At 44.5% G+C, this 24,201-nt stretch overlaps 1 protein-coding gene across 1 annotated transcript in view; it reads right to left on the bottom strand.

The window, feature by feature from the left end:
* TTC9 (tetratricopeptide repeat domain 9) overlaps positions 1-23,912 on the bottom strand; it is a 30,970-nt gene extending 7,058 nt beyond the window's left edge. The window contains exon 1 of the mRNA XM_081293190.1: positions 23,276-23,912. Coding sequence (XP_081149316.1) covers positions 23,276-23,681 — 406 coding nt within the window. The 5' untranslated portion in view covers positions 23,682-23,912. The remainder of the gene's footprint in view (positions 1-23,275) is intronic.
* Positions 23,913-24,201: the final 289 nt, after the last annotated feature.

The following is a 24,201-nucleotide window of genomic DNA, read 5'->3' as shown; positions in this document are numbered from 1 at the left end:
AGTAGAAGCACACCGAGAGGGGAAGGACCCTCGGCTTTATCTAAAGCATCAAGGGAGGTCTTCTTGGAGGAAGTGGTATTTCAACTGATTTAAAGATTGCTTCTCAATCAATCTTTGCACTGTTTGGGGCTGGATCATCTTTTGTGATGGGAGGATGATTTGGGCATTGAAGGTGTTGGCAGCATCCTTGGTCTCTCACTAGATGCCAGTTATGACAACCAAGTGTCTCCAGACATTGCCAGGTATCCCCTGGGGAGGTAAAATTGCCCATTTGAGAATCGCAAGCCTAGGTGAAATGGACAAAGGAGAGAAAGAGGAGAGAGCATGAGAGAAAGAGCACCAACATGGCCTAATAGAGGAACTCTGAGAAGCTACACCAGGCTGCAACAGAGAGCCGGAGGGGAAGGATGAGAGAAGGTGGAGCTGGAAAAGCAAGAAACCAGGACACTCAGACACTTCCCGTCCAAACTGGGGATCTGGGATTTTCTCCTAAGGCAAGGGTGGACTGGGCTGGCACAGTGAAGATGCTGGGTAACCCGAATGGCGGCCGAAAGGAATGGATGGACCTAAGTGGCATTCAAAGAAGCCCCGACTCACTCCCCCTCTGTGGCACACATTTGCAAAGTCAGAGCCCTTTTTTCTTGTCATTTTGGATTTACTGACAACCAAGAAGGGTCCTTCCACATAACATGGTTGCAACCTGGTGTCTATTTCTGAAATGAGGCCTCTATCCTCTGCTGTATAGCACAGATCAATCTTTTAGAGTCCTGGACTGGGAAGAGAGGACCTGAATTCTTTTTTTGTTATTGTTCTTTTTAGTGATACAAGATAGTAGAATGTATTTTGGCAAACTATAAGTACAAAGAGTATGATTTATTCTACTTAGGATCCCACTATTTGTGTGTGTGTGTGTGTGTGTGTGTGTGTGTGTGTGTTGCTGGGGATTGAACCCAGGGCCTTGGACATGTGAGGCAAGCACTCTACCAACTGAGCTATGTCCCCAGCCCAGGATCCCACTCTTGTGGTTGTACGTGATGTGGAGTTATCCTGGTCATATATTCAAATACGAGGCTAGGAAAGTTATGTCCAATTAATTCTACTATCTTTCCTCTTCCCCTTCCCTTCATTTCCCTTTGTCTAATCCAATGGATTTCTATTATTCCCCTCCCCAACCTCCCTTGTTTGGGGTTAGCCAAAGGACTTAAAAACAGCACACTATAGTGATGCATCCACATCAATGATTATAAGAGCTTGACTCACAATAGTCAAGAACCCAGGTGTCCTTCAACGGATGAATGGGTAAAGGAAATGTGGTTCATATGTACAATGTAATATTACGCATCCATAAAGAAGAAAGAGATGGATTCTCGTTTGCACCTTTGCCCCTAGCCAACATTACTCAAAACACTTTCCCTTTCTTAGCCTTGATTTCCTGTTGGCAAAATGAGGAGCCTACACTTCACTAAATAATCGCTTCCATCCCTTTAGATCTAACAGCTTATAAATACAAGCATCTGCCACTTAACCTAAGAACACAGTTGTTTCTTTGGTTCCTCTTCAAAAGGAATTCCACTCTCTTTATCAGTTAAGGTGTCACATTGTCAGTCGGAGTGACATCAGAACTGGGAAGACAGTGGTCCAGAGGGCTTCTGTGAGACCGTTCCCCTCCTGCTCGGTGGATTTTTTTGGCCCAGAGCTTGGATGAGGATCTGATGTGGTCTTTCAAGGGAAGGCTCTCGAGCAAAATTTTTCTGGAAGGAAATTGGTGGAATTGGTGAGGCAGCTCTTGAATCAACTGGAGAGTGAGCTTGTTTCTGGGAACAGGAGAATAAACTTGGTCGGAATTTTGAATACATATCTGGATTCAAAGACGCAGTCACTTGGTGAATTACAGGGCAGGAGATAAGCCTGCAGCGGACGTGTCACAATAGCCTTGACTCCCAGATGGCCATCTCTGGAAGCACTTTTGAAAAAAAAAAAATGCTATTCATCTCCTGGTCTCTGGGTCTGAATAAATGCTGTGGCCTGCAAGTCAGGGAGAAGGAAGACAAACTCAATCCATGCTTGGGAAGAAACGTGAGAAGGGACACAGCCTTCCTCGAGACTGGTGGTGATGGTGTCAACTTACAAGAGAAAGGTGAATTTGGAGGACCAGAATTAGGGGCTGTAAATGTCTAACCACTATTCTCCCCCCAGGAAGATTCTTCCTAATTTGGGTGGTTGGGGTGTGATTATGGGAAAGGAGCTTGCAGGCTTTCTTAGCCCCACAAAGGGATCTATGGCCATAAAAAGTCAGCCACACACAGAGACAGGGAAGAGCTTTCGTTCAGAATTCTCCAAAACAAGCACACTAAGGCCTCTGGCTACAGCCTCTTAGGCTCTCCTCACCCTGGCACGGCACCTGTTTTGTTTTTGTTTTTTCCTGGTCCATGCAGGGCATAGTGACTGCCCGGGCAGAATGCCACCCACTGGCATGAGATGAAGGGAATCCAGATGAGAGGAAGAACAAGTTCATGGAGTCGCCGGCTTTCTTCTTAGGGCTGACTCACTCACTCTAATTTGCCTTTACCTGCTCAAGAGAGGGAAGCAGGGGCTGGATGGGAAGGAAGGAGGGACCCACCTAGGGCTGGGAGTGAGGTGGAGGAACCTACTCTTCAAGGCCGTCTTGCTACTCTGGGTCCGCTTTGTGTCCTCCCCAAAGTGCACTGGAGTCCTGACCCTTAGTATCTGAGAATGTGACCTTTTGCGGGGAGATGGGGTCTTTACAGAGATAACCAAGTGAAAAGGAAGTCATCAGAGTAGGTCCTAATCCAATATGACTGGTGTCCCTTTTATAAAGAAATTTGGCCACAGAGACAGACCTGCCCAGAGGAGAGGTGACACACAGGGATGTCTGAGGCTTGATTATCAGGCACTCAGAGAGAACCAGGGGACCTGTTCTTCTTCACAGCTCTCAGAAGGAACTAGTCCTGCTGACCCCTTGACTTTGGACTCTCACCTTCCAGAATTGTGAGAGAGTTCCTGTTATTTCAAGCCACTCAGTTCGTGTTTGTTATTAGAGTCGCCTTAGGAAACGAATACACCTTGCTGGTCATTCTGGGGGGCAGGCCTAGGAAGTGGCCATTCTACTTCCCAAGTTTATCAAGTGACTTGAGTTCTGGTCAGATTTATTTATTTCAGTGAGAGCAATGGCACAGTCGTAAAGGGGAAGAAGACTGGGATCAGGACAGAGAGACATTCAGAATATTTAACACCTGGAACAGATGGTAACCAAACCAAGTAGGCACACGGTATTTTTGCCAGCTCTGGGGTGCCCTGGCTGGAGATCAGGCCTGGGTTGGAATGCAAGCTCCACCACCTACCAGCACAGGCCCTGGGGCAAGTTGCTTAATCTCCCTGGGTCTCGTTCTTCCTGTGTCCCATGAAGGTAATAATACCTATTTTGTGGTAGCTCTTGTGATGATGAAATGAGATGATCAATGCATGTTATACGCCTTCCCAGTGCTAACACAAAAAACTGATTCTCATAAATACTGGTTCTTGAGGAAGACACTTATTAACTGTGGTTTACACAGCCATGTGCACATGAATTAGAGGAAATTTCCATCTTGAGTTCTATACACAATGTATGATGTGAACACCAAGTTATGGCTGACTTACGGCAAATTTTCTAAAATAGGTCAGATACAGGTCAGATATGGGTCACAATTTCACCTTTCCATGAACATGCTGATTTTCTCTTCCGCATACACAAAACCCTTGCATTCCCAGTTCCGTGATTTCTCATTTTTGTTTCCTGGTCTAGATGTACATGAACACTTACTTGCTCCAAATGCTTCTCAAATCTAGGTTTGATGCTTGGTTTTACTTTCAGTTTTCCTTCCAATGCTGCATTTTCCATACTGGGCTGGGGAAATGCAGAGAACATTACAGAAGCAGTTTGGAAGGAAGTCAGAAAGAGGGGCTAGGCGCTGGGGGCTGGGCTTATTTTCTTCTCTTACAGATTAGCCCCTGAGTCAACCCCCACCCCTCACACCTCTAAACTGCAGACACTATTGCTGCCTGCCCTAGGCCCGTCCTTCTCCATAAATGGATTCTGCAGTCAAGTCTCACTGACAGATTTATGGGTGGGGTGGGGTGGGGAAAGGACCAAAAGTCTCTGGCTCTCCTGGAGTCCTGATTATTCAGGAGAGCTAGGAACTCTGAAAGTCAGATGTAGCAGGAAAAAAAATAATAATATGACTAGGCCTTTTCCTGACTCTGTAGGGCACAAGAGAGCCTATGAGGGGAAGAGGGAGGTATTTTTAGCAGAGAAGTTGACAGGCTGGTGTAGGTGCCTCAGAGCTAGTTGACTAAAGATAATGTCCCCAGCCCAGCAATTCACCTGTGTTCCTAGGTTAAAACACCTCACCTCTCAGGATCTCAGTGTGGAAAGGTTAAAAAAAAAAAGTAATAATGCTCACTATCTGCATTTTCCTTCACGGCATGTTGGAAGGATGAAAAACATTCAGGGTTGCATTAGCACCAGATCCTCACATCTGGAGAACCCCCAGATGAGGGAGTTTCTCCTCAAGTCACCATGGCGTGGGTGTACAACATGGAGTTTCCAGGCTTTATCTGCAGAGACACATATTCTGAAGGGCTCAGGTGAAGCTTAGTAATCCACACTTGGTAAGTCCTCAGTGGCTCCTGCAGGTGGGCGGCTCACCTACATCCTAGAGCTTGAGGTATGTGTTTCTTAGGAACCACCCAGATGGTTAAAACAGGAGAGTGCAGCACAGTTACTGGATGAACCCACAGGGGTTCCAAGTCACATGGCCAAGTCCTAAAACTAGAAAATCCACATATCCAGGCAAACCAACGTTCTCAGTCTCTCCGTTTGTGACGTTTTGGATATTTCTCTTCTTAGTGGTTTGAGATTTCTCATTGTGGGACAGGGGCTCAGTTTAGGGAGATGGGGTAGGGGGAAAAGGATGAGCCGTCCATGGTACACTCAGGAGAATCTAGGCCTACACCAGTGGGTGGTGTCCATCCTCTCTCCCAGTAAGGTAAGAGGAGTAAGAGTGTAGTAAGTGCAAATGGACAAGCCCTGTTCTAAGCACCAACTCATTTAACCCTGACATGAACTTACAAGGTAGGTTCTGGTATTTTATCCATTTTTTTTAGATGGATGAAAGAGACCCAAGGAATTTGGGTCACTTGCCCAAGATCATAAAGCTAATAAGTGTCAACGTTAGGATTGAAGGAAAGCCACCTGACCCCTAAGATTATGCTCTCAATGCTGAGAGATTCTGCTCTCCTACATTACCAGGGTCATTAACTCCATTCCTGCATGAGACATCCCCCAGGCACTGGTCCTGCTTGTGGGGAGACTCCAGTGTGATCTCCTAATGGTGACAACCTGTACTCACTCTACATGTAAATACTTCTCATCTGCAAGCTTCCTAACAACCCTCCAGGACCTTCTACCCGACTCCCTTCTCTGTATCCCACACAGAAAAGCAACACACCAGTAAACAGAACCAAGTGTGGAGTTTCCACGGCTACTGGATCTTTCTTTCACGTTCTAAAACCACCAGCCTCTCCAATTCCACTGAGAGGCTACTGTTATACATTAGAGCTGAGAGGACACGTTTCTGGTTTCTTCCTGAAACAACCCCAATCTTACCTGGTGCTTGCAAAACTAACTCCCAAATGATATTTTTTTTACTCAAAATTTTTATTGAGATAATTAAAGATTCACATACCGTTGTAAGAAATAATACAGAGATTTCCTTACACTTTATCCAGTTTCCTCAATGGTAACCTCTTGTAAAAAAAGATAATGCAGCATCCTGATCATGATCCAACCCATAGATCTCATTCAAATTTCCCTAGCTTTATTAGTACTTATTTGTATACTATGTTCAGTTATATACAATTTTATGAGTAGTTGCCTTTCTCTACCTCCAAAGTCAAGTTACAGAAGAGTTTCATCGCTCTAAGAATCCCTCCAGTTATCTTATAAATACCTGTCCCACCACCTCCTCTTTAACCCTTGATAACTGCTAACCTGCTCTTCTGCACTTCTAAATGTTTGTAATTTTAAAATAATACACATGGAACCATATAGTATGAAATCTTTTGGGATTTTCTTTATCATTTAGCATAATTTCCTTGAGATTCATCCAAGTTGTTCATTTATCAGTGGTTCTTTTTATTGCTGAGTAGTATTCCATTAGCATGGATGTGCCACAGTTTGTTTAACCATTTACTTGTTGAAGGACATCTGGGCTGTTTCAAACTTTATGAATTGTTAATAAATTATAAATATTCATAATTATAAATTATCATGAATAGAGCTGATAGGAACAGTCATTTGTAGCTTTGATTTTCATAGCAAAAATGCCCAAGAATACATAAAGGAAAGGAAACAAAAAACAAGTAAACAAAAATGCAGGACCTGAGTTAATGTCCATAGTATCCTAGGAGAGCAATTATGAAGGAAAACATTCAGTTTCTCACCATAAAGTTAGTTTTAGTTTGCTTGTATATGCTCTTGATCAAGATCAGGGAATTTCTATTTCTATTTTTTTTTTAAATTCATGGGAATTGTAGCACACTCTTGACAAATGGTAAGGCTTTTGCAGAACATTTTGGGGACTCTCTTTCTAATAAAGCCATATCCACAGGCGTAATCATCAAGTGGGCCCTTCCTGTTTTACAAAAAGTAATTTTTCATAGTTGCATTCTCAAATCAGGAGATGCCCATCTTTGCAGTTACTTATGAAGTGTCTTCTTCATAGACACAAACCCACATAAATACAGTTATTTCCTACTAGACAAAGGCACCATAAATATACATGGGAAAGAAGTCTTTTCAACAAATGGTGCTGGGAAAACTGGAAATACATATGTAACAAAATGAAATTAGACCCGTATCTCTCACCCTGCACAAAATTCAGTTCTTAAGTGGATCAAGGATGTAGGCATTAGACCACAGACCCTGCGCCAACTAGAAGAAAAAGTAGACCCAAATCTCCATCATGTCGGCTTAGGAACTAAATTCCTCAACAAGACTCCTAAAGCACAAGAAGTAAAATCAAGAATGAATAAATAAGATGGAATCAAAGTAAAAAATTTCTTCATGGCAAAGGAGACAATCAAGAATGTGGAGAGAGAGGGCCCAAAGAATGGGAGAAAATCTTTGCCATCTGCACCTCAGATAGAGCATTAATCTCCAGGATATACCAAGAACTCAAAAAACTTAACACCAAAGCAACAAGAAAACCCCCCAAATAACCCAGTCAACAAATGGAATAAGGAACTGAACAGACACATCACAGAAGAAACACGATTAATCAACAAATACATGAAGGAATATTCAACATTTATAGCAATTAAAGAAATGAAAATTAAAACTATACTTATATTTAATCTCACTCCAGTCAGAATGGCAATTATCAAGAATACAAGTAACAGTAAATGTTGGTGAGGACGCGGGGAAAAAGGCACACTCATACACCATAGTGGGACAGCAAATTGGTGCAACCACTCTGGAAAGCAGTGTGGAGATTACTCAGAAAACTTGGAATAGAACCACCATTTGACCCAGCTATCCCACTCCTTGACATATATCCAAAGGCCTTAAAATTAGCATACTATAGTGACACAGCCACATCTATGTTTACAGCAGCACAATAGCTAAGCTATGGAACCAACCTAAGTGTCCTTCAACAGATGAATGGATAAAGAAAATGTGGTACATGTACACAAAGCAATACTCCTCAGCCATAAAGAAGAATGAAATTATGGCATCTGCAGGTAAATCAATAGAACTGGAAACTATCATGCTAAGTGAAATAAGCCAATCCCAAAAATCTAAAGGCTGAATGTTCTCTCTGATATGAGGATGCTGACTCACAACAGGTGGAGGAAGGAGTGGAGATTCATCAGATTAGACAGGGGAAAGTGGGGAGAAGGTAGGGGGATGGGAATGGGAAAGACAGTAGACTAAATAGGATATAACTTTCCTGTGTTCATATATGAATACACGACCAGTGTCACTCCACATAATGTATAATCACAAAAATGGGAAGTTATACTCCATGTGTGTCTGATATGTCAAAATATATTCTATTGTTATGTATAACTAAAAAGAACAAATAAAAATTCTTTGCTCTTCCAGACAAGCAAATCTAGGGTATCTTTAAATCTACACCGAGTACCTACCTATTGCAGTGATCATGCTGAGAAGGTAGCAATACCTGACATACATAGTGTTTTACAGCTCACCTGACTTTCACGGAAGCTCTAAGAAGTAGGTATTATTAGTCCTGTTTCCAGAAGCTGAGACTTGGGAAGCTAAGTGACTTGCATTCTCAACTTGTAGAGAGCGAGCCAGGGTTATTTAACTTCAAGTCACTCCAACAGAGGAAATGTAAAGGGCGGAAACCTTGACTTGCTGCTGTCTAACACACTGCCAAACATTATTTTTGTTTTCTTTGCTTTAGCAATGCCGCCGTCTTTGGGAATCACTCCTTCCACCATTACCAGGCTGTTCTTTGTTTTCCCACCTTCTGAATCCTTCACATAGATGCCGAAGCAATGAGATCCCTACCAGAGCATGTGCTTCCCTCTCACCATTGTTCCATGATTCTGGTCAATACTGTCAGTAAACTCAGTCAATCAGGATTCACTCTCAGCCGAGCACAGTGGTGCAGGCCTGTAATCCTAGCGGCTTGGGAGGCTGAGGCAGGAGGATCGCAAGTTCAAAGCCGGCCTCAGTGACAGCGAGGCACTAAGCAACTCAGTGAGACCCTAACTCTAAATGAAACACAGAACTGGGCTGGGGATGTGGCTCAGTGGATAAGCATCCCTGGGTTCAATCCTCCCTGCTACCAGGAAAAAAAAAGTTTCACTCTCCATGGCCTGTGCCCAGGATTTCACAAGGAAAATGGAAAACATTCAAACATATTGATATCTTCAAGGAGTTTATATTCTTATCCACTCTCTGCTGGTGAGTACAGTCAGCCTTCCATGTCTGCAGGTTCTGTACCCATGGATTCTGCCAACCCTGAATCAAACATATTCAGGGGAAAAGAACTACTTTTGTACTGAACATGTACATACTTTTTTCTTGTCATTGTTCCCTTAATAATACAGTGTAACAACTCTTTGCATTGTATTAGGTCTCATAAGTAGTCTAGAGATGATTTAAAGTATAGAAGTGTGTGCGTAGATTTTATGCAAATATCATTTTATAAAAAGAACGTGAGCATCCACAGATTTTGGTACCTGCTGGGGAAACTGGAGCCAATTCTCTGTGGATCCACAGAGATGACCGTAGAACTATTAAAGTCGAGGGTGAAGAAGCAGGGGTGGAAAGACAGTCTAAATACAATCCTATAAGCCAAAGGCACATATTGAGAGTCCTTCAAGGGCCATTAGAATCTGCTCAAGTTGCTGCAATGTCAAAGCCTGAGGCTGTCTCCTGTCTTTGGTGTCAGTCATGTGACACTGTTCCAGAGGGTGCCTGGTTGCTATGGCAGCACAATTAGAAGTTATCCCATCTTTGGCTCCTAACTTTCACTCTTGATCTTGGAGTGATGGAGAAGGAGCCACGGGGAAAGGGACAGGAGTCCTGTTTTCTGGAGTCTTTATTAATATCCCTTCTGGGGTCTGAAAGTGGAACTTCCCAGAGCTCAGTTAGGCCATTTGGAATGTGATAAGGATCATAGAACCAGAAATATTCAGAAGAAAACTGTGCCCAATGTTATCTTTTAATTGTCAACTCTGGCCAAGATCATGTCTTGCCCATTATTAGAAATGCTGAGCCAGGAATGAGGGGAATCTCAGAAGCCAAAGTGATATCCTGTTTCTTTGTTTGTTTGTTTGTTTTTGGACATCAAAGAATGCTTCCCCCATTTTGATCACCTCTCCTACTCATCCTCAGGGACCCTGGTGACACATCTCTTGTTCCTATTGCCTCTCCCGGCTCCTTCTATCATGTCATCATATATGTTTGGGGATAAGTTAGTTGTAGGTGCTCCTGTGAAGAGAAGAAAGAGCTACCCGTGCCCCTCTGGGCAACCCCATGTATAGCAGAGTGTCAGAAATGACCTAAGTGTCATCAGTGACTGCTGAGATAAATAGTGGGACACTGATGTAACGGAACACAGAAGAACCACAACAATCACACTGCCAAAAATTAACTACACTGAAAAATGTTTTCTATGGAAAATATCGCCAGAGAAAATGAAGGGTGTCAAAGTTTGTACAGTACAACTTGAATGCTGTGAGTGTGTGTGTGTGTGTGTTCTGTCTGTCTCAGGGAGAAGAATTTGTAACAGCTGGAATCAGAGTTCCTCCTATGGAAGAACTCATATTTTTCAAGGAGAACACTCTGTTCAGTTGCTTCAGGTGGGTACTGTGAAGCTTAGAGGTCACTGGTGGCAAATTAGGTAGATACGAAAAATAGTGAAGATTGCTCTGCATATGGAAGGAGGGGAATTTGAGAGTGGGGAAACCTGAGAAGTAGAGGGGGGGGGCAGGAGGAGAAAAAGGGTCAATAGCTTGGCAGGTAGCAGGAACCTGACAGAAAAGGTAAGTGGCTGAAAAGAAATTCCCGTTTGTCTGATGACCAGAGGAGTTTTAGGAATAAGGATTTCCACTACCTGAACCCCTGAGCCTCACGTTAAACCTGGAGGAACTCTGCAGCCTGGTGTGGGGGTGACCATGGAATGCGAGATGAGGTGACAGCCATGTCCTCAGTTGACTCTCGGGTACAGTGAGCCTGGGTGACGACCTGTCACACCTTATCCCCGCTCCTGCCTTCTCCCTCTGTCTATCACATCAAGATCCAGAGTGAGAGTTAGGAGATGTACAGGGGATAGCTTCTGAGTATGCTGCCATGGCAACCAGGCAGGCGCCTTCTGCGTTGAACAGTGTCACGTGACAGGAGGCAGAGACCTGAACCAACCTCAGGCTTTGGTGTTATAGCTCCCTTGAACGGATCCCAACACCCTTTAAGGACTATCAATAAATGCCTTTAGTTTCTAGGATTTTAGATTAGCCATTTTCATCCATTGTTTTAACCGTTAACTAGTCACCACTAGGATCCACATAGGATTGGCTCCAGTATTGGCTCCAGTAGATCCCAAATCTGTGGATGCTCAAGTTCTTTATATAAAATGGCATAGTATTTGCATAAAGCCACATACAGCCTTCTCCATATTTTAACTCCTACAGGGTGGAGGGGTGAAAAGGAGGCCAGGAGACAGTTCCCAAAGTGTCCTCAGTATATGGGAGACAAACCTCTCCTGAGTAAACTGGAGAAAGATAAACCTTGAAGTGGACCAGCTGATGCTTTTCATATAAAGGTACACACACACACACACACACACACACACACACACACACACACTCACACACATATGAAAACTGGGAGCAAATAAACCAAAATAGGTAAGAGTTGTCATCTTGGGGTAGTGGATGACAAGTGAGTTCTATTTATCCTTTTTTTCTTTTTTTGTGGTGCTGGGGATTGAACCCAGGGCCTTGCGCATGTGAGGTAGGCACTCTACTAACTGAGCTAGATCCCCAGGCCTTTCATTTTCTACTTTCAATGACTTCTACAATTATAACCTTCTGGCGTTGAGGATGTCACTCGGCATGCATGCCACCACTGAGCTGCACCCCTAGACCTAAATGACAATGTTTTACTTTTGTAACTGGAAATTATAAAAAACCTTACCGGGTTTAAGGGGGCAGGGGAAGAGGTAGGGAAAACAATTCTGAAGTCAGACAACACACTGCCTGTTCATGGGACACTGCTCTGGGGACATCTGGGATCATGAGAGGACTGGGGGCATTTAGGTGGAGGAGCACCCATTTGGGGGCTCAAGGGACATTAACCGCAGTCTCACTCCCAGGAGGCCTGGTGAGGCCAGGACTTTCTCAGGGATCTGGCACTAATGGGCAGTCCAGGCACGAGGTGCCAGCCTTATGACTCCCCCCCAGGCCTCTGCCTTCCTCCATTCCCCTTCCTTCCTGTCCACTTTCTTGCTTTCTGGCGAAGCTGCCCTGGGGACCCAGCTGGTCACAGCCTGCACCTTCCCCGTAAGCCCTTACTCTCCGCTCTCAGACTCCAATCAGATCTCACTTGTGAGAGAACCTGAAGCCCCCTCCCTGCTGGTTCAGTTCGAAGAAAGGGACAGGAAACATCCTGGGGCAGAGTACGGAAAGTGACTGACAACAGGCACGGTCACAGAGACTCACAGGCTGGAGACAACCCCTACCTGGAACCTGGCAGTTACTAAATGCTTCCTGGACTGACCTGAATCCTGAAAAGATGGAAGGAGACACAGGCCCCTGAGGGCAGGTTCTGTCAGAGCCTATTTGCTTCAGAGGGAGCCTCATTCCCTCAGCCTCCCTGGCCCAGAAGGAAATGACCACACCAAAGGCGTTTGGATCACACCGGGCACACCTCCCAAGTCACTTAAGGAGATGCAACATCCCTGATCCCTCTTTCCTGCCTCATCCGTTTGCTCTCTTGCTTCCCATGTTCCCCACAGCCTCAATTACTGGGTCCTTTCTTCTTTCCGGCCATATACTGTTCTCTGTCTTCACACATATCAGTAGCCAGATTTATACACAATCATCATTTATTGAGCATCTGTTAAGTGCCTGGCACTGTGCTAGCCATATGAGCCTTTATCATTTAATTTAATCACCACCACAATCCTGGGGGTGGGGGTGTATCTCATGCTCTAATGGACACAGAAACTGATAGAGGTTTGGACCTGTCCCAGATCAATGGAGGAATGGGTGGAGAAGACCAGAATTCAAATGCAGATCCTCTCACACAAAGTAAAGACCATTTTCCATTTTCCTGGGACATAGGTGTGCTGCCTTTTCCTCTGTGTTCTGTCTCTTCCTGCCTGTCCCCATGGGCGCACATGGGGATACAGCCCTTCCTGCAGAACTATCAAGGAGTCGACTCCATAACCAGGGGGTGCAGGTCCATTAGAGAAAGAAGCTCAGTTCTGACTTGCGGTGTGCAACATGCCCAGGATCACAAACCCAAACACTCAGATCTGTCTCAGGCTCCCCAGGATTCCCAGGTCACTCTCTGAGATATTATAATTTAGCTGGCACCTGTTCCCCAAAAGGCTTGCCCTGGCTTGTCTGTTTCTTAAAAGCTTGTTTTCCTTTCCTTGCCACCAGGAATTCCCGGCCTAATATAGCCAACATTGCCAGGTTTCTGATGCTGAATGACAACTTGGTCAGAAGAAGGTCTGAATTTGTAAATAATGTGGAATTTTTAAACGGAGCAGCAATGGGTAATATTTGGGGTCATCCATTTAGATTCCAGGGCTCAGATAGCAATTTGTATCAATTTCAGCCCCTTCCCACAGAAACCTCATGCTGAACCCACATCACTGGAGGATGTGAGGTCCCTATTTTGGTTTATGCCCCAAAGTTGCAAGGGTGGGGTTGGACATCTCAGTTGATGTCTTTTAATTGTTGTTTGTCAGCATATGAGCAAAACTGGCATCAAAGAGAGCTTGTCTTTTATTTCTCTCCCGAAATCTGGCTGTTTCCTAAGAGAAAGGCCGACTTGGGGAGAAAGGTTAGAAGTCTTTCAGAATCCTAGATGGTTCAATGTTTCTGAAAGGGGACTTGGAGAACATGGGATCCAGCTCCCAGTGTTGACCCATGGGGGAAAATGAAGCTCAGAGAGATGGGACTTGCTAAGTTACAAGGCAGTTTGGCAGCAGAACCTGGACTAAAGCTCTGGCCTCCACTCTGCGTTTTGAGATGAACAGGGGGTTAGGTTTGGGCTGTGAGGAGCTGTGGCAGGTGTCCAGTGAAGATCCATGCATCAGTGAGCTTCTTTCTGGGTGACCTGGCTGCTCCTTCTGAGCCACCTGTAGGCAAATCTCCATAATACAGGGGCTGATGCAAGGGATGGACTCTCATACCATCCTTTCCCAAACACTAGAGACCCATCGTTCATGTTCAGGACCAGCTTATAGCACAGGCTCTGACCCAACTCTCTACCCTGCCTCACCAGGAGATTCAAATTGTTGCTAATATGCAATGGAGTCGAGAGGGGGCATCCCCCTATTCCACGGGGTACCATGCTCCTGGGATCTAGCTCTGAATGTGGATTGGGGTGGTGGGTACTGCAGAAAAGGGCATGAGTCCTCTTATGGGTCCTGGGATAACTTTGTTTGACATCTTTGGTGCTATTGACAAGGATAGTCAAGCCTTAGGTAAGAGTAGCAGAATAGCAGCAAAAACTGCATTTATTAGTTAGATTTTCTTCAAATAAATAAAAATAAAGCAAAAGCACTCATGATTTCTCTACACAGATAACCCATGTCCATCACTTCTATTAAAAAAGTTCAAGTCATATGGAATATAGCGAGAAAAGTCAAACATGACAGAAAGATTTAAAATAAAAAGATAAAGTCTCACTGCAGTTCTTTGCCTAGCTTCATTTTTCAAAGGTAACCTATTAACTGCTTCCCTGGTATGATTCAGATAATCTTCTCTAATGTAAATACTGTAATAGCATATATATATATATATATATATATATATATATATATATATTCTCTTTTTAAATTTTATATAAAGGAAGTCAGATCAAACACTGTTCTACCCTCTGCCTTTTTAAGTTCTCTTAGTTTTTGGAGACTAGTCTCTTTAAGCACACATAGAACTACTCCATTCTATGTAATGTTGTAATGGCTACAGAGTTCAGCAAAGAATAAGATGGAGAATTTATCTTTTAAGAGCTGGAAAGGACCTTGGAGATCTTGGAATCCAACCCTGCGCTTTTATAAATCAGAAAACCATGACCCAAGAGGTAAAATTCTTAGGCCCCAGAGATGCATAGCAAGTCAGAGACAGCACTTATCGTCCAGGTCCCTTTACACTAAGCCATACTTCTGATGTGTTCTTAAAGAACGGGATGTTTGAAGAGAATGGGGGACATTTCAATCTTCAAAGAACACATCCTTGCATTTCCTCAGGGGTGCCTTGGTTAATGCTGAAATGAATGCCTACTCGTCACACTTCCACTTAGATTTCTCAAGCCTTCCTAACTGGAATCCACACATTCGGGAGCAAGGGGGGATGGGAAGAGGTAAAGGTGCGGGGGTGGGGTGGGGTGGGGGGCTTCTGCAGTTTCTATGCCCGTTAAGTGTCTGATTCATGGGCTCCTCCTTCTTCTTTATCAGGTCACCTTTTTAGTGACAGGGGAGGAGCTAGGGACGCCATGACCTGTTTCCAGAATGCAGGACACTTCTACCCAGGATGGCCATGAACTGGGAATCCTAACCCACAAGGCACAAGTACAGTAAAGGGATGTTTAAATCTCCAGAAGAAATGATTAGAGGATGGGCAAGGAAGCTGTCCTCAAAATGTCAAGGCTTGTCCTTGTAACAGGAAGGAGATGTATTCCGTGTTACTTCCAAGGGAGAATATGGATCAAGAGAAATTTCAAGGAGGAAAATTTTAGTTCCTAAGAAAGGAGCTGTAGGGTGAGTGGCTAAAATTGCAGGTTTTAGAATTATAGACCTAGCAGGTAAGAAACCCCAGTTTGTCGCAGGGTACTATGTGACCATGGGCAAATGATTGAACTGTTCCAAGACTGAGGGTTTTTTTTTTTTAAAAGTAGTGATTTTTTTCAAATATTTATTATAGGTGGACACATATCTTTATTTTTATGTGGTGCTGAGGATCGAACCCAGTGCCTCATGTGTGCTAGGCAAGTGCTCTACCTCTGAGCCACAATTCCAGCCCTCAGATTGAGTTTTCTCTTACAAAGATATAAGAGAAGAAGATGAACTGAAATTATAAATATGCAAGTTCACTGAAGGCAGGGATCTTGCCCATCATTTTCACTGGTCTCTATCTTGCCCCCAAACCTAGAACCTAGAAGGTGTTCAACAAATATTAGTGGAATGACTGATTTATTCGCTCCTGAACATGAGATAGATGCTGGGATAGGCATTTTCATTCATTGTAAACACATTGGTGAAATATCTATTATGTGCCAGCTCATTGTGGTAGTCTTCTCTGTAGTTACTGTTACTTTTATTATGCTTAGGGTTATTGTTTTGACAACGGTGGTTGTCAAATGTTCATGTTAGGTGGTGGTGAGTACCCCTATTGTCAGAATTGCCTAGCTCATGATGGATGACAAGCTGGCAATGTTGACAAGGAAATTCATGCACCTGCTTAAGATTTGGGGTGATACCCAGATCTTCCATCACAATTTTGACTTTCATGACTCTTGAGCTACTAATTAACACCACGTTGCACTTTTGTTCTTTCCATATAGAAAAGACATGAAAGGGAAGCAGTGGTGTCACCAGGTTTCTCTGGGTACACCCTATATGAGATTGGGATGCTCTTTTTAAAGTCCTGTAGGCAGACAGCTGAAGGGAAGGTCCATTTGGATCTATTCCAACCTGGGACTTTTCTAGATCAAATCAACTCTTCTTGGCTCTTAAAATCCTGCTTTCTTTAAAAACAAAACAACAAAACAAAGCTGGGAACTGTTGGTTTTATGTCCTACTGAAGATAGTCTCATTTTGATGCTGACATGAAACTTCACATGTGAACAAGAGACGGGTAAATGACCTTTACACTGCTAATGTGCGATGTCAAGGCAGTGCAATCTCACCGGGAAGGTTCAACTGCTTTAATCTTCTGTAGTATTATTTTTGGTCTTTTTATGTCTGATCCCACCCACTGTTTGTGCTAGAGCACGTGTTTGCTGCTCAGTGGTTGGGACTGAGCCACACTAATCATTTTGGGTGAAAATGGAAAACTCTGTTCCAAACATGGACATCTGACATCCCAGATGGAATTGGGAATCCTCTGGTAGGTTGTTTGAAATACGTTGTTTTCACCCTAGCTGTCTGTAGTAGGCACAGACGGGTGATGAAAGAGAATAGCCGGAAGGAGAGAACTTGTATCTGGAGGTCACTCTAAACCTGGGAAGCTCTAGGAGCAGCTCTATGCTTCTCCGCATCTTGATCATTCTCTCTGTCTGCATTTCAGCCAAATCTTTGTCTTGGATGGGTTGCTCTTGGTTATTTTGGCTGTAGGGAGTCTGATTTTGAGGTGTCCTAAAGAGTTTCTGGATAAAAGCCACTTAACTTGTTGCCATTGGAGGTGGACTAAGAAATTTCAGAAACTCAGCCAAAGTCTAAATTCAAAATATCCTTCCCAGTACCTTCCCTGAAAGCATTCTCCAAGTTTTGACTCTCATATCTTACCTTGGAGGATGGTCTTAGAAGCTGCACTTACAGGGTCCTTAAGATTTATTGGCCAAGATACTATCCAAAAAACTGTCCTGGATCAACAACGTTTGGCCAAACTCTCTCTTCCAAGTGGCAGGATCCCAGCTGAGCATTTTAGCAAGAGCCCCTCTTTTTCCCCTTCCTTTGACCAGTCCTGACCCCAAAAACTTATCTTCCAGCTACAAGGTTGCTGCTTGTCTCTAGCTTTGACCTCCTTTCCATTAATTAGTTTGTGCATTTGTGTTTTGTTTTTGTTTTTGTTTTTTGGTACCAGGGATTGAACTTAGGGACACTAGACCACTAAGCCACATCTCCAGCCCTATTTTGAATTTAGAGTCGGGGTCTGAGTTGCTTAGCGCCTTGCTGTTGCTGAGGCTGGCTTTGAACTCGCGATTCTCCTGTCTCAGCCTCTGGAGCTGCTGGGATTACAGGCGTGCACCACTGCACCAGGCCTAGTTTGTACATTTGTAATTCATCTAATTCCTATGCTTGATTCTCTGGTTCTATACCAGTTTTTGTAGAGTACCCATTGTTTTTAGAAATCTGCCTCAGAGTCTGTATCCGATTTTTGTCTACCTGGGATGTGTACATTTATTCACTTTCTGGTAACCTACTGAGGGCTGGCTTCATTAGTGGGCCACAGATGCAGCTGTATAGGGTCTCATACTCAGAAGAGCTCTCTACTGTTTAATGTACTTCTGTTGCCTTCTTGAAGTCGTTAATAGTTTTATCACTGAACTTGTGTTTTGTATGTGAAATGTTATGGAACAGTGAAACATGGGCATGAGCAGAGGAAATAGGTGTGACCATAGCCCCATCCGAGTATGCATTTACAATGCCCCATGAACACAGAATTCCTGCAGACTCATGACACATGAGAGTTCAAGACTCAGTGTAAGTACAAGATAAAGGTATTACATCTATAACAAGGAAATAAACATGCTGACAGTCCCAAGAGGCCCCAGTCTTCCATTAAATCAGAAATTACAGGCTGGGGTTGTGGCTTAGTGGTAGAGTGCTCGCCTATCTCATGAGAGGCCCTGGGTTTGATCCTCAGCACCACATAAAAGTAAATAAATGAAGGTATTGTGTCCAACTAAAAAATAAATATTAAAAAAAAAATCAGAAATTCCTCCAAATTCAGAAAGAAACTGAAGTGTCCTAAGAAACACAAATGCCCAAGGAACCCCACCACATCTTTCTCAATTTATGTTACTTCTCTTACTAGTCAGCCACTTATGCTAAAAATGCCAACACAAAAGGAAAGGGTAAGATGACCTCCTAGCTCCTTTTCCTTCTCTTGCTCATCAGAAAGTGTGCATATAAAATATGCCCATAGAGGAATAGACGAACTCTAGATAGGGCAGAAGGGAGTGGAAGGGAGGGGGAAGGAGTTAGCAATGATGGTGGAATGTGATAGACATCATTATCCAAAGTACATGTATGAAGACACAAATTGGTGTGAACATGCTTTTTATACAGAGCTATGAAAAATTGTGTTCTATATGTGTAATAAGAATTGTGATGCATTTGGTTGTCATGTATTTTTAAAAAATAAAAGCAATTAAAAAAATAAAAAAAATATGCCCATAAAGTAGGCACACAAAGAAGATAAATTTTAAAAAAAAGTTAATTTGGTGTGGCATTTCCACTGTCCTAGTAAGAATAAATTACTTATGCATGTATGAGCTATGAAATATGAATTGTGTGCTTTTTATGATTCCGCATACAAGTGTTCTTATATTTTCCTTTAAAACTGGCATGCACAAAACACAAATAAATAGTAAAATTGATGCCAATAATTTAAAAATTTAATTGTCTTTACTTGTAGTGATATTAAATAGCAAATAAAAAATAGATGAGAGAGAGAAACCATGAAAGAAAGGAAAAAGTCTTATCTTTTGGGACTTTTAATGACATGGTTTCTCTGCTTATTGAACAAGGGGTCTCATGTTCTCATTTTGCACTGCACCCTGCAAATTCTGTGATTTGCCCTGATGCTAGGGCTGTGGCTTCAAGATCTGTCTATGAAGCCTTTTTTCAGAAGGTACCATCCCAGGCATTTTCATATCATGGACTTCTTTCAAGGCCCTGTCATACCCCTGTCCTGGGGCTTCAGTTGAGACCAAGAGATATTTTCTACTCCTTTGGTAAAACAAACAAGCAAACAAAAATCTCTCAGACATAGCTCTAAATAGATTAAAAAAATGAAGGTAGAACAAAGAGGTAGGGGCTTTTCAAGGTCACAAGGCATGCCAGGGATAGAGGCCCAAGTCCCAGCCTTTAGTTTCAGTATCATGCTCTGTTGGCATCGGTCTCCACTGCTGGCATTTGAGTCTTGAACATCACTGGAGGATACCAAAAAAGTCATTATGCATTGTCTCCCTTTGATCAGACCCCAGATGGGGCCACCACAGGAACAGATGTGCAGCAAAAGGCTTTGCCCTTCAAGGGGTTCCAAGGCCCCAGAGGAATCCTGTTTCTAGTTCAAGGACAACAAGAGTCATTCAACAGGCCAATACATGCTTCCTCTGTGGCCTTGGTAAGGACAGATCCCTAAGTCTCTCCAGACAGATCAGAATATCTTTTCTAATAATCATATCAGAATCATTTGGAATTCTGAAGGAACAGAATGGTCCCCATCTCTTTCCTTGAAATTATTCTTAAAAATAAGACATGCAAAATCACATTCAGGGGCCTTGCACAACTAGCTGGATTCCTCCCAACCAAAAACAAATCCAAGCTAGAGCAGACCATGACCTGGAGCATTTTGAAAACTGTCTGCAGTTTCTTACAGTCCCTCAGGCCAACCAAATGGGTTTCTATGCTAACATCTCTAAGCACATTCTAGCTGTCCCCTTGCTATTCCTTTGGAGGTTTCCAGGCAGTGTACAAGGGTTCACTGAATTTAAATTTCCTCCAGAAGCCTCATGCTACCTCTTGTTTGGAGGACAGATGCCCTTAGCAACATAGTCTAATTCTTCAGGTACTTCTGGGCTAGTTGGAGTTCCTTCCAAATCCTAAGCCTCTCCCTCTATCCATGGCTTTGTGTGGAAGGAGGACAGAACCTTTAGAAAATAAGTTCAGTGTGCTCCCACCTGGAGCTCATTGGGCTGTTCAGCTGGCATCACAGGCCTGATGGAACAGTCAGATTCCTTTCTGCCAAAATGAGCCTGCAGTTGCTGGTCCCCTTCCTTTTAGCAGGCACACAGGGGAAAAGATATCTCATGGGCCAGGCAGCACTGTTCTGGCCCTAACAACAGTGATCATCTTTCCTTCCTTTCTATCCAATAATAACTGTAAACACACATTTAAAATTTTTAGATTGCCATCTAAAACTAGGAAAATATTTTAATAAGATATAAAAATGCTTCTAACATAAGTGGGATTAAAAGCAGGATACATGATGGTACATACAGGAGGGCCTCAGCTTTGTAAACAATTTTACATTTATGTGCAGAAAAAAAAATACAGGAAGGAAATACACCACAGTGGATTTCTCTAGGTGGTGAGATCAGAAGTAATTTTGTATTCACTTCTTTAAACTTTTTGGTATTTTCTAAAAGGAAACACATATTGTAAGTATTACTTACAAGGAAGGATACTTTGCTATTAGCTGGGACTTCTGAGATAGTGGTAACCAATTTGATGCATCACCCCAAGGAAAACAACATCAGACTTCTATCCTCCCCAAAGTCACTTCTCTGCAGAACCTTCCTCCCAATAGCTTAAATTTCTACACAGATACAGATTTTGCTCATCTCCTAAAGATTAAAAACTCAAAAAGTGATTCTTCTGTGAAACATGACAACATTTGGAAATGTGTAGCCCTATCAGAACCTTGAATTCAAGGTACTGCAGGTCTTTCTCCTGGGTACCAGGGCTGAGAGCTCCCAAAGAAATTTTGAAGCGTAGAGCTTACCAGCTCACCTGAGACTGGGCTCATGGAAGACAAGGGCCCAGAGAATACTGACATTGTGATGACAAGAGAATTGCCTATGAAGTGGAAGGGCTCTGGAGTCTTAGGGTTTTCTAGGCAAACCTGACGATCATATATTCCTTTTAGATTACAAAGATTTAAAAAGTCAATGTGTGTAGGGTACCTAATAATGCATACAATAAATTATTAACAATAATAAGTGGTGGACACTGAAGAAGACTTATGGGCACCAGAGAAAGCAGCAAATGGGGAAATCTGCTACCGCTGCTTTCCATTCTCTCACCACTGAAGTTCCCCAAAGTGTGTGGGGGTGGGGAAGGAAGTGGAGGAGCTGTCCAGATCTCAGTCCAGGCCTGCTGGGCTGGCCTGACCAAGGACATATTTTTGGTTTCACCATAGAAATGTAACCACTGGCTGGTAAACAAAAATATGGGGTGAAGAGTGGTTCTACAATGTTCTGGATAACACTGAATATAAAGTTCCATTACCACTTTGAAATCACTGCATTAGTGATCCAGAGCACCTCTCCCTCTACCTACAGCTGCTCTGCCCTTTAACTACTTATCAGGCAGCAGGAAATGTGCCAGAGACTTATGGGAAATAAAAGGAGTCAAACTGTATCTTGTAATGGATTGAAAAATTCCATCTTTGCTGTGCTATCCTTTGATGCTATTATTAGTGGTATGCTATCAGTGTCACCATTTCTACAACAGTTGCTACAGATTATTATTGCTATTCATCCTTTAAATTTGTTAACTACTTGACACTGTGCTTCCTTGGACTGGGTTTTACCTGATTAAAGATGATACTGTACACGGCATTATGGGAAGTCAGAGGTAAATGAGTACTAGAAACTGCAAAGGGAACACAGCAGGTCTGCACTTGGGAACCAAGCAGACTTAGCAGTTGTTTATTTTCATCTCCCATGTGCCTGGCACATCCACCATCCCAGCCACATCCAGTCACATTACATCTATATACCCTATTCTAACAGTTCCTAGCTAGTTTAGGCAACTTTAAGGGTTAGGAACTAGGAGAAATGGGCATTTATTTAGTCAGGGAAGCTTGACCATGTTAAAATCCTACCAAAGTGGGTAGGAGGAGAAGAGAGAGCACTTCAAATATAAGGCTGTTGCCACTTCCAACAACTCTCACCTTCTCACAGAAGGCCTTGGGAAGATCCAGAGTCTTTGTTGTTGTTGTTGTTTTGTTTGTTTGTTTTTGTTTTTGTTTTACGGACTTAGAATTTTCTGTGCCTAAATTAAATTTTGTAAATGGCTGACTTTGACCTCATCCCCAAAGTGAACTCTGGATGTACATCTATTCTTAGCCCAGAAGAGAGCAAGAATGCAGCAAAGCTTAAGACCAAACGTGAACTGGGTTCCCTTTGAGACTTCTGTCTTCACCTGGCAACCCGGAGCTCCAGCGGAGCTCAGAAAGAAGAAAGTGGCATTTTGGAATCCATTTTGCTAAAGATTGGAAAGGCACTGTGTCAAACTCCCCTTTGCTACAGGGGTCAAAGAACTTGCAAAAGAACCTTAGTCAAAGGGATGCAGTTAGTTGGGGTTGGAGGGTGATGGCCAACTTTGGAGCCAATGGTACCTGAGGACAGTGGACAGGTGCGTGGGCCCGTCCTTAGGACCCACCCAAAAGAAAACGCTGGGCTAGCAGCGGCTGCAGGGCCCCACCTAGGGCGCCGCTTCTGCATTTTGGACCCAAGTCCACTGGTAAGCAGTAGCAGCCGTCGCCAGGCCTTCTGTTTGTCCAGCCATTTAAATGGGAGATTTGCGATGTATGCAAAGAAAAGGACGTGAGATGTCTAAGGCCTTTGAGAGGCATCATCTTGAAAGTCACACTTTTTCCAAAGCGCCTCCCTCCCAGGTTCCTTCCTTCCCAGAGCGGCATGGTCACAGCCCCAGAAGCTGCACCGCGGGTGCGCCGCAACGGTCCGGACGCAGGAGGGACAGGGACCGGGAACCCGGCCTCAGACCCCGAGGGCAGCAGGAGGGGCGGGGGGCGCGGCGCGGCTCACCTGCCAAGCTGTTGTAGCAGTCGATCTCGATGGCTTCCACCGTCTTGCTCTGCTCCTCTGAGAGGCGGCCAGGCTTGGGGGCCCCGGCCGGGGAGGCTGCGCGCGAGTCCCGCTCCCGTTCCCCGGGGGGCGGCAGCAGCCCCTTCAGCTCCAGCAACGCCCGGTGGTATTTGCCGATGGCTTCGCGGAATTTCTTGTCCTTGTAGCACTGCGCCCCTTGGCTCTTGAACTCGTGAGCGCGCCGGATGAGCTCGGCGGGCTCGGCCGCCGCCCCAGCCTGGCCCCGCGCGGGGGCTCCTCCGCTGCCTCCCGGGACGCACACTGGCGGCGACGGCCGCTGCCCCTCGCCGGCCGCGGGCGGGCTCGGGTTCCCCTTGGCCCCGGCCGCCGAGCCCTTCCTCTCCATTCGGCCGCCGCCAGAGCACGCCGCGATCCGCCCGCCGCCGCCGCGCCCTCCCGGGTTTAAAAGCGGCGGGCGCTGGCCCCGCGCCTCTCCGGCTTCTCAGCGGCCGTGACACCCTGCGGCGGTCTGTCGCCCCGCACTCCCATTCTCCCCGTCAGCTGCAGGAGGCTGCTCTCTCCTCCCCCTCGGATGGCTTCCCTCCTTCCCTCCCTCCCTCCCTCCCCCACTCGCGCCGCCCGCCCTCTTCCCCGCCCTCCTCCCCTCCGCAACCTGCCGCCGGTGGCGACCCGGCCCTCGCGCGCTCCGGGGTTATCGGTTTGGGGGATCCGCGGGCTCGATTTGGGGTGGCGGTGATTGCCACTGACCCGGAAGAAGCTTGGTTGGCTCCAAGGAGGGGAGAATTAATGACAAAGACGGCCGCGCTCTTTCCCATTCAATCCAGTCCTCGGAGGCGCGCCTAGTCTGAAAGAGAGGAATGGGGGAAGGGTGGTGTGTGTGTGTGTGTGTGTGTGTGTGTGTGTGT

This window comes from Spermophilus citellus, assembly GCF_964194105.1.
Source record: "Spermophilus citellus genome assembly, chromosome: 4".
Classification (NCBI taxonomy): Eukaryota; Metazoa; Chordata; class Mammalia; order Rodentia; family Sciuridae; genus Spermophilus; species Spermophilus citellus.
The sequence above is the reverse complement of the archived record's forward strand: the minus strand, read 5'-3'. Positions and strand labels throughout refer to the sequence as shown.